General features: G+C 39.6%; 1 protein-coding gene across 5 annotated transcripts; it reads left to right on the top strand.

Moving 5' to 3' along the window:
* Positions 1–93: 93 nt before the first annotated feature.
* Positions 94–10,206, top strand: CKAP2 (cytoskeleton associated protein 2). 5 transcript variants are annotated; one of them, XM_027674436.1, is made up of 9 exons: positions 94–227; positions 1,809–1,896; positions 2,657–2,732; positions 4,485–5,308; positions 6,295–6,481; positions 7,001–7,168; positions 7,719–7,791; positions 8,502–8,892; positions 9,769–10,206. In XM_027674436.1, exons 1-9 carry the CDS (start codon positions 167–169, stop codon positions 10,004–10,006), a joined length of 2,106 nt encoding a protein of 701 aa, XP_027530237.1. In that variant the 5' UTR covers positions 94–166; the 3' UTR covers positions 10,007–10,206. The 5 variants fall into 5 exon arrangements, with proteins under 5 accessions (XP_027530237.1, XP_027530236.1, XP_027530238.1 ...); XM_027674435.1 differs by having other exon boundaries at positions 2,654–2,732; XM_027674437.1 differs by lacking the exon at positions 94–227 and adding an exon at positions 357–685.
* Positions 10,207–10,734: the final 528 nt, after the last annotated feature.

Here is a 10,734-nt window from a genome sequence, read left to right as displayed (position 1 = left end):
CAGCTCGGGGAGCAGCCGCCATGTTCCCCCGCCGCGCGGCGGAAAGGGGACCGCAGCAGCCGCCCCTCCCTCCCACTCGCCATTGGCCAGTTCAAGTCCCGCGGCCCGGCCAATCAGGGCGGCCCTGCCGGGCGGCGGGCGATTCAAACGCCCGCTGCCGGCAGCCATGGCGGCGCGCGCGGTCTCGCTGCTCCCGGCCAGCCGCAGGTCCGAGCCCGCGTTCCGAGGTACGGCCGGGACACCGGGGGGGGGAGGGGAGAGGGGAGAGGGGCACCGACGGGCTGAGCGGCCCCCCGCACACCCGCTGCCCGACACTGGCCGGCCGCGCGGGGCTGAGCGTTACCGCTCGTCGTTACGGCCCCGCGCGTGGCCGCGGCGGGTGGCGGGGGAGCCGGTGGGAGCGGGGAGCTGGTCGCTGTCCCTGAGGAGCCGGAGGCAAGGGAAGGCGCCCCAGGGGAGGTCGACGACCGGCAGGTCTTAGCAGCAGCAGCGCTCGCTGTCGTGCTCTTAGAGCTTCTGGCCGGTGCGAGCGGGCGTACGAGATTTCACTTTCCCTTGGCAGCGCTGAGGCCGGTGCGGAACGCACCCCATCGCATCCCACACCTCACCCTATCATCCCATTCCCTGCCCCAGGCAGGGCCTCTGGGGTAGAAGCCTTCCCTCATGACGAAAGAGACGCCCTAACGTAAGAGCGTCCCATTGAAACCAGCAAATGTGTCGCTGATCTAGATCCGTACTCCTGTGTTTATTTACTTTCTGAACCCTTTGGCTTCTGCAAGTTAAAGCAACAGAGTTGCTCTGAATGGGGCTTTGCTGTTCGTGCGAAGGGCGGTGAGAGCTGAGTTTCCAAAACAGAAGGTGCTGGGGGGGCTTTGGGATGCTTGCTGAGCTTGCTGCTATGCAGAATCTCTTGGCAGGTGCATCTCTGCTGTAGCGTCTTCAGAAGCAGGTGGTGTACACGGTCTTTTTTAAACTTTGTCCAGAGAAGGGCAACGAAGCTGGTGAAGGGTCTGCAGCACAAGTCCCATGAGGAGCGGCAGAGGGAAGTGGGGTTGTTTAGCCTGGATAAGAGGAGGCTCAGGGGGACCTTATCACTCCTTGCAACTACCTGAAAGGAGGTTGTAGCCAGGTGGGGGTCGGCCTCTTCTCCCAATCAACTAGAGACAGGACGAGAGGACATAGTTTCAAACTGTGGCACAGGAGGTCAGACATTAGAAGGAGTTTCTTCACAGAAAGGGTGATTAGACATTGGAATAGACTGCCCAGGGAAGTGGTGGAGGCACCATCCCTGGAGAGACAGTCACAGCTGTCTTAGGACCTATTCAGGATCACTTTGTGCTGTTACTGACACTCCTGTTAGTCCAACATTTGTACTGATGCCCAGCTGACAGTGCAAGATAAGCAAATGATTTTACAGATGGTCACTTCAGTTCATGTCCATGGTATTTTTCATGTGTGCTACACTTGTTACTTCCACAGATGAAAAGTGTGCTTGCTTTTAAGAGGGAGCCTGACTTCTTCCCATCAAATAATTGTGTTTCTTTTGGGTTAACACACCAAAACAACCAACTTGTAGAGCTGTGAAATTACACTTCAAGTGCCCCTTGAATATAGCCTTTCTCAAGAAATGAATGTGTAAGACACTGCGATGTGAATATTAAACTAAAAGCTTTCTTAATCCATAATGTCTCTATTTCTTAATGTCTTGATGCTTTTCTAACTGTATTTCTTTTTTTTACTAAGAATCAAAGTTTGTCATTACCATTTCAGCTGAAAATGTAATAAGTGTGTCTTTTAAAACCCACTAGAAAAAAGGCGACAAAAAGTTGAAGAATATTTATCAAGAAAGAAGACTTTCTCTGGTGTGCCCATTCAAGAAAACCAGACTTCGATCAGGTAGTATTTCTGCTATGGCTTAAATTTCTTTATATTCACTAATATACCTTCATTTTCATCTCAGCTGCCTTCTGTAAGATCATCTGATGCAAAGATACCATCTGCGAACTGGAATGTTCATTTTCAGTCACATGAAGTAGTGCCACATGTTTCTTATCATGCATCACAAAGCATGTGAGGAAGAACCTGAATTTGTAACTCTAAGCTGAGATGTTTTTCTTCTGAGCTGTCAATACATTTTCATAGTTGCTAGGAGATACTACTGGTCTTGGTGGTTTTGTAACTCACTGGGTAGTCTGATGCCAACTCTGGTGCCTGACTGAAGGTTTTGGAACCTGTCACTATGGTAGAAACTATGTGTCCTTGTTCAGACTCGCCTCAAATGGCCTGGGCTCTGATGACTGTAGTAGCTTCGACTCCTTGTGCTACTCCTCCTTCCCCCTCAACTGCAGCATTTAGAAACTTAAACTTCTGTAGCAAATGCATCAGGCTAGACAAGCTGGTGCTGATCCTTAAACATGAGAATGGAATTGACTGCAGGTATCAATCTGTTAGCCAGCTCTTTGTGGTGTAAGACGGGATGTTTTGCAGTCTGGGCCCTGATCAGTGGTTGCTTAAAATTTATTTTTTTTTTGCTGGAAGAATACTACAAGCTAAACAGAAATACTTCAGTGTGAGTTCAGCCTGCAGACTGCCAACTGGACACAAAATACTTTTCTTTGTTTCATGATTTAAGATTTTTTTTCTTTTTTTAAAGCAGTAGCAGAACTCTGAGAGCAACTAGCAATAAACTGCAAGACAACTTACAGCTCTCAACATCTCAAAAGCCAGAAATGGTAAGTTTTTGAGTGATATTTAAATACTGATGGTACTCTTTTTCTTGCAGCTACAACATTCCACTCACTTAAATCATATTTATGTTATATGACTTCCAGAGCATGAGAAGTTTTGAGGCGCAGAAGTGCAGGTTGTTAAAACTTTATTCAGTCACTATTTATTATATGCTTTTTGGAAAGCTGTCATATTACTGTATGTAATGGATCATATTGATTCAGTTTGTATCTGATGGTGGAGGGAGTTAAAGAGGATACTATTGTTGCTGAAATAATGATTTCATTTTAACAACTTTCTTAAGAATCTCAGAATTTTTTTTACATATTTCCAGTCTTCAGGGAATTCATTTAAAATCTAATTAAGGTCTTCTGACAGAGTAGAGAAGTCTTCTGTTTGTACTCTGTTACTTGGAAGAAAACCAAATCAATAACAAAACTAACTGTTGAGTGTGCTTTTTCAGTTGTGTACTGGCAAATCTAATGTAATCAGAAGTAGGTGCCAATACCTAATCAGAGTTTAATAGAATGTGTTCCCTATATAATTTCATGTCACTTTTCCAAAATTAAGATGCAAACACTTGTACTGCTTAGAAATAGCAAAATAGATTCTTCTCCAGACCTGTTCTCAGGGAAAGGTGAGGAAAAAATAGACACAAGACCTGGGTTCGTGTTAGGCAGTTTTGAATTTGAGTTCCAAAAGATTTGAGACGTAGAGTCATTTGGGGAGGAAACCAATAACCTTAAAACTTCAAAACAGAATGTTGCAGGGGAAAATTCCAAAAGTTAGAACAAAGGTATTTTTTAATAAATTTTCTGAAGGGACATATTTTGTTCTGTATAAATGTGTCATGTTATTTTAAAGTGAAGTTAAGCTATGTAGTTTCTTGAAATAACAAACCTCATACTCAAGCTCTAGTTATAGAAGTCAAATAGGTCAAATCTAACTTCTACACCTGAATGACAGTACAAGAAATGAGATGCAGTGTAGTTTTTTTTTTTACAGTTTGAGGACATCTTAAATAAAAGAGTATCAGCTTCTGTAGAGGTCCATGTGTCATTCATGATTTTTTTCCGGCCTTTAGATATTTTACTCTTTCAAAACTGCTGCTTGGACAATGCTGAATTAGTTGCTGTAGAGCATCTTCTTTGGAGGAAAATACTAGATCCCACTTCTCATGGAGGGTTGTGCTGAGACCATATGGCTGAGAGTTTCAGGGAGTAGTAAATCCATATAAAACTGATGTAACTATTCTTGACTTACAGCATTCTGTAGCTCAATAGTAAGAAACATTCTCCCTCTTCTGGTAACCCCTACTACTCTAATTAAAGGCTTTACTCACTAGCTCCTGCTAGTAGACTATCTACACTAAGTGGGGGAATGGTGCTGCATTAAGTGATGAGGTAGGTAGAGATACTGCTTGTGACTATATACAGTCTAAAACAAGTTTCTATTTATAACTTCTCTTAGAAGGTAATTTTGGCAGTTAAAAGCCAGAAGTTACTTTGAGAGTTTTGTTTCTTACTTCCAAGGCAGAATTTAAGCAATTTTTATTTGATTTTTTTAATGTGAATTCTGCAATAATAGTTGATAAATATTCTACTCAGTATTTATACACTGCTTCTGTAGGTACTTTTTAAGTGGCATTTACCTTTAATCACTTCAGTCCTATAAATCAGTGGAAGCATCTTTAGAAACAAGTAACATGCAGAATGAATGTACTTCTAATATTACTGTGGATTTGCATTTGATTTCAGGAAAATAAAGAGAACGATGATAAACTGTCATGGGACCAATCAAGTGTAAGCTCAGAAAAAAATGTTACTTTAAACTCTTCCACAATCCCACTGACAAGTTACCTATCAGGGACAAACTGGAATCTTGAAGATCAAGCTTCTAAGGCCAAAGCTACTGAAATAAAATCTCAGCATGCATCACTCAGTAAGGCCTTCTTGGAAATAAAAAGAATAAGAGAGAAGCAATTGATTGCAGAAAAACAAAATGCAAGTATCAGCCTACCAAAGAAACCAGCGCTCGGCAAATATCGTGGCAAAGTTATCCCATCCAAGATAAATTCCTTCCGAAAAACAGTAAAAACTGAGGGGGAAAAAAGTTCTTTGCCAGAGAAGAAGCTTTTTCCTTCTGCCACCAAACAAGCAGGAAGTTCTATGTCCACGAAAAGTTGTAGTGCAGTTCTGAAGAATATCAAAGTCACAAACAACCCTAAGTCTGTAAAATCGAATAGCGTCCTGCCATTTCACAGCAAGCCACCTGACAAAGCTGCTACTAACTCACAATCTGGTCTGAAGAAACAGCAACTGACATTTGCTGCAGCACCAAAAAAAGTAACAGTCCAAAAACTGGTTGGTGCAAGGGGACCACAGCCACCAAAGGCTGCTTCTAGCAATCCTGACCACAGGGTGCGAGGTGTGAAGAAATGTGCAGATTTTTGTGAAGGTGCAAAACCAGAAGCTCCAGCAAAACCAGTTTCTGTTGTTCCTGGTACAAAACCGGGGCAGAATTCTAAAACTAATGGCCACAGAAACTCTATTCTGCCAAAAGAGTCAGCAGAAGAGAGAAGGTAAGTGTATTACTCTCATGGCTTGATCTTGGAGGTTATTTACCTTCTTTCCAAGAATATCTAATTTGACCTATTTCTTGCTGTAGATACATTGAAAAAAAAAATCTGAGCATTTAAACTTGATGCCCAAGCGCATCTAAAACTGTAGACTTGTGAGAAATCAGGATTTGGACTAATTGCAGGAGCTCTCCAGGCTTACAGCTTGTCCTGTGCAGTTAGAAAATAGATGTTACTAGAGCTGTTTTTCAGGCGAAGTGTTGTAACAGCCTTAAGCATGACAGATAATCCTGTAAGTGAATTTCACATGCACGTCAAGCTTAAAAAAGAAAAAAAGATGACTGATGCTGGATGTATATTGAAGTGAGCAACTTAAGGAGAGCACTTATCAATGACATTTTTCAGTTAGATGAAGGCAGCTCAGACAATGGGGGAAAGATGATTCATAATCTAAAACTTATTAAATATTCTTGATAAAGGTCTTTGTGGAAATTCACATTTACTAGAAATTGATGGTCTATGGGGATGGGATTTAAATGAAATATGAAAACTGAATTATACTTCGCATTGGTTTCGGATTTTAAAAACTGATAGGGTTGTTCTGGACTGCTTTCCATGCTTTTTGTCTGAAGAGATTGCTTCTAATTTTCTGGTTTGAAGTGGGATTAGGGAAAAAAAGTGAAACAGAGGAATAACTCAGAAGCATTTTTTACCCTCTTTTGAAAACAAAGGTCTGTAACCTAAGTCTGCTGGAAAGAAAGAGGTTAAAGTGTTCTGACCTGACAGATACCTAAAGCAGACAGTGATATGCATGGTTCTGAAATTTCCATGCAGCTCTAAATGGCAGCTGTATTCCTTTTGGGATTAAAGGGAGAAGAGTTTAACTATCCGGAAAGAATATCTTTGAATGACTTAGACTAGTTAAGGTCAGTCAATGTCAAAAATTATAAAATATCTGTCACTTCAGCTAACAATATTCTTAAATGCAGAGCTCGTCTGGAAGATTGGAGGGCATCTAGAGGAAAGGTGATGAGACGACCTCCTGCATATGCGCTTCTTGGACCCCAGACTACTAGTGAAGAACAAGAATACTCTTCTGCTGATGCTTTAAAGCACATATTACATATTGAAAAGGTCAACAAGATTCTCAGTGAATGCCTGCAGTTAACAGAACAGGTATTTGGACCCTTGCCTACTGAGTTCTGATCATACAGGTCCCCACAACATACAAGTAGGTGTGTTTAGACCCGTGTGAATCAGGCGCAGGGGACTAATTGCTCCCCAAGTTAAGCAATGTCATAGCTTTTGCCAACACCTGAAGAAATTAAGCTTTACCAATTTACTGAATTACCGAATAAGAATAGGCAACAATGGTAATAATAGTAGAGCTATAATAGTAGAAGAGCTATAACATAATGAGTAGCTAGAAGGAATTAATCTAAAACAAGTTTGCATTTGCAGAAATTTGTCTGTACTTCTGAAAAAGTCTGTTTCAGGTAGTTCTGAAGATGGCTATACATTCTACTACCCCTTCTACTTACAATACTGTATAAATCTTATTTGGAAGAATAGGGGAATAACAATTCTTCTGCCAAAGAAAGAAAAAAATATTTGCTTTCAAGTTCAAAACCAGCTAAATTATGGGACCTCAATGTGTTAACTGCATTTAAATCTCTACTTTTGTGTTGACTTTAGGGATGTCAAGGTGATGAAATATGTGCCATGTTGGAAGATCTCACACAGAGCATTCCTGGGGTTAAAAAGCTTGCGAAATATTGGAACTGCTGTATGCGTCTTGAACAGAGGGGCCCTCTTGAAAAGCTTATTGCTGTATATGAGGAGGCCATTTTGGCAGGAGCAATGGTAAGCAGCTTTCCTTGAAGTTTGAGATTAACAGTGAGGCATGAAAGTATGGCATGTAAAACACAACTGTTTCTGATTTTATTAAATCCTCTTATGGTTGAAGGAGAGCTATGTGACTTACTTAAACATTAAAATAATGGATTTAGTTTGCTCTGTAACCACTGTAGATACTACTTTGAAGAAGAAAGGTTTAGGATCATTGAATTGCCATATGATGTTCCACCTAGAAGGAATTTAGGATTGATACTTCTAGTATCATTAGAAATGCAAAATATAACTTAATTTTACCCTTATTGATGGATTTCACTTCTGTGCCTTAATATCAGCAAGATTTCAGGGCATCAAATAACAGCTTTAGTGCACCAAATGCAGAAAATACAGGATTCACTTGTTTTCTGACTTATGTCTGAACAGCACTAAACAAAGGGTTTCTAAGATGAACCTCATGTGGTCTGTACCACTTTCTCTGTAACTATTACATGAAACAAATAAGCTGAAACGATGATTATTTTTGGATTTGTTTTTCTAAAACAGTAAAACTTTTTTTCAGCCTAAAGAAGAACTACGACACACACTAATAGATACTATGAAAAATAATGAAAGTCTTTTTAAGTCTGAGAATGGTAAGTTTGAGTACTCTATTCTAGTTAAATGCGTGACTTAACAGGCAACACAAGCTGTGTACAGAACACAAACTATTTGTGTTGATATTAAATTTTATTTCATAGAAAATTTTCTGTGATAATTTTGTACTCAACTGTCTTTGAAAACAATCTTGACTAAACAAATACTTTTCAATAGTAGGCATGTTACAATGGTTGGAGATGCTCTTGTATTCAAACTTTCTACTTAAACTTTATCAAAGCTATTTCAGCCTGATAATCAAAGAGTAAATAAAAATATTTTTGTGAGCTAGAAATCAATGCCCCTTTGACACAAACTCCTTCACTACCAGAAGCATGGTTGTGTTTTGGCAGAGTGTCAATTAAAGGTTCTAAATATTTTAATTTTGGAAGTAAAGTAGCCATAAATATTCCCATTCAATATAACATAACCTGACAAGTATTTGAACCCAGAAACTGAAATATTTGTTGAGAGCTGCTGCACTTGGAAAGGAACAGAATGACTTCTCAGGATGTGTACCTAGTCTGAGTTTTCAGGTTGCAGGTTCTCAAAGGTGACTAAAATGATTAGTAACTTAAATTGTTGTGGCTCAGACTCAATGCTTACTTTCATTCTCATGTAAAGCTCTAAGATTTCAGAGATCTCTCTAAAACATTCTCCTTAGTTGTAACTAATCACAGCTGTACTTTCTTCTGTATTTTATTTTTAGGGGGAACTGTGATAGAAGCTCATGTAAGTGAGTTAATGGAAGTCAGCAAGGAACCAAATTCATCTCTAGAGCCAGTTCAGGAAACCCTCAAGGATTTCTGCTCTGATGATGTCCAAAAAGCAGAGAGTGATAACAAGAAGACAGAGGCAAGCAGTGAAGCTATCCAGAAAGAAGAAACTGATTTAGACTTAAAACCAAGGGGAGAGATCTTACCAAAAAAGAATAAAAAGCACAAGGCTAAAGAACGTACAAAAAAGAAAGGAAAATGTGAAACAGAACAGCATGAGGATGGGATAAAAGATATAGCCCAAGCAGTTAATTCTCCTGAGAAGGGGAATGACACATCTTGTTCAATGAAATACAATCCTCCTACCACACCATACTTGGAAAGGTAAGATTACTTCAGGTAACTATGGAGAGTCTGCAGTGCCTGGAGAAACAATAATGTTTGTGTCCTGTTGAAACAGGGAGGCATTGCATTTGTGAATACCTAGTTAAAAGCTCTCAAGAACTTTTATTTTTAGGATTGCTTCCTCTTCCTTCAGAAGGAAGTATTTTTAAATAAATTTCTCTATTTACTCAAACTGTTTTGCTTTGTGAATGTCTCACTACAGAGTAACCAGACTTTTGTGGCAGAGACATAAATTCCATGTTTGGGATGCCCTCCCACAGCCCACATCACAGTAGCACTTCTACACTAAGCTAGATAAAGAGAAAGTAGGTGTCTCCAGTCCTCTCCTTTTCAAATGCAGATGTGATTGTATGTCATACAACACAGAAATACTGAACAACATGTAACTGTCCTGAAGTGGTTATCTTGAGGCAAAACCCTGGGTAGTAACCTCAGTATAAACTAGATAATATTGACATTATTTTTTTTACCACAAGGTTTCTTCTAAGATAGCAGACTTAGGAAAGTTGTGCTCAGCTTTGACATCTGATGAAGCTGGAGACCTGGCAGCTGTCCACTATCCCTCATATCAGGAAGAACAATTTGCCCCTGATGGAATAGGGAGGGATCTTCCTTTGGGAACTGTTTTCAGGAGGTTCTCTGGGTTAAAATATTTTGCCCAAGAAAAGTTGTGTATCTGGTTCTAACTGTATGAATGGGAAAGGGCCTCTTTCCTTTGATTGTGGGAATGGGAAAGAATTGAACATGAATCATGACTTGCTGTTTCTGCCAGATGCTAGAAAGGTAGCTTGTATGATGGTGTGCCTATGTTTAGTGATTTTTTTTTATTTTTTTATTTTTTTTTCTTTCTCAAAGTGTGAAGATGTCTCATGAGGCAAATTACTCCAGTGCTAAAGATCTGAAAATTGTAACCCCTTTGCGATATTCTCAACGCATTCGAGACAAAATGTGCAAGCTGCCTGATACTGGCAAAGATCAAGATCCATGTGTCTCTTCACTTGAACAGCTGGGAGAATTGGAATCAAAAGCCACTGTATTTATCCACAAACAAAGCAATGCCTTCCAAGAAACAAATGCTGAAATAGAAGAGTAAAAAGTAGTGTTACTGCTATACAGGGGTTAAAGATTTGATTTTAAGGAGACTTGTTTTTAGGAGCTTTGAGAGAGGAGCTATCTAAGACTCATGTGTATGGCTTAAGGTGAAATTTGACTGCCTGAGTCACTAAATAAACTTTTAAAGTTTCTGCCTTTTCAAAATTGTAATAAATCTGTTCTGGTTTAGTACTAGATTGATGTCTGTGTTTAACTATGTTTCATTAAATATCAAACTAAGAACTAGGTGTAAAGCTTCATGTTGTAGTATATTGCTAATATCTACTCTTTTCCTCTTGCAATTGCGGAACTCTAAGGAATTCATAGGAACCTTTCAGTTTAAGAAAATAAACAATAATGTAGGCATTCTAATAGGTCAATGCCTACTACAACATCTAGTTTTGAAAACTGAAGCCAGCTTGTAAGGCGTACACTAAATTTAAACTTTTATTGAGTTTTAGAGGTGTTTCAACAAAACATTTTAATCTCTTTAGTTACTGACATTGTTCATTATCAAGTAATCTTAGATGAGGTCTGATACACTACTTACTATGTGACTGTTTTAATGTTGGTTTGCATTAGTCTCTAATACAGTAGACATTAAACTTATCAACTGAGTTGCTTTTGTTCTTTATTTATAGGCTTTACCCTGTAAACTATGTAGTCTGTTCTTGAAAGTGAAGTGTCAAAGCGGAACACTGATATTTTCTACACTCATCACACGCAGTG

The sequence above is a fragment of the Neopelma chrysocephalum genome, unplaced genomic scaffold, assembly GCF_003984885.1.
Source record: "Neopelma chrysocephalum unplaced genomic scaffold, ASM398488v2 Primary Assembly neopelma1_25, whole genome shotgun sequence".
In the NCBI taxonomy this organism is placed as follows: Eukaryota; Metazoa; Chordata; class Aves; order Passeriformes; family Pipridae; genus Neopelma; species Neopelma chrysocephalum.
Note: the sequence above shows the minus strand (reverse complement) of the source record. Positions and strands in the feature narration are given on the sequence as shown.

What these genes read in the sequence shown, in the direction of transcription:
- CKAP2 (XM_027674435.1), top strand. Translation starts at nt 167, where the DNA reads ATGGCGGCGCGCGCGGTCTCGCTGCTCCCGGCCAGCCGCAGGTCCGAG. An exon ending in GTCCGAGCCCGCGTTCCGAG is followed by an intron (nt 228 to 1,808) that starts GTACGGCCGGGA and finishes AAAACCCACTAG; the next exon opens with AAAAAAGGCGACAAAAAGTT. An exon ending in TCTTTTTAAGTCTGAGAATG is followed by an intron (nt 7,792 to 8,501) that starts GTAAGTTTGAGT and finishes TTTTATTTTTAG; the next exon opens with GGGGAACTGTGATAGAAGCT.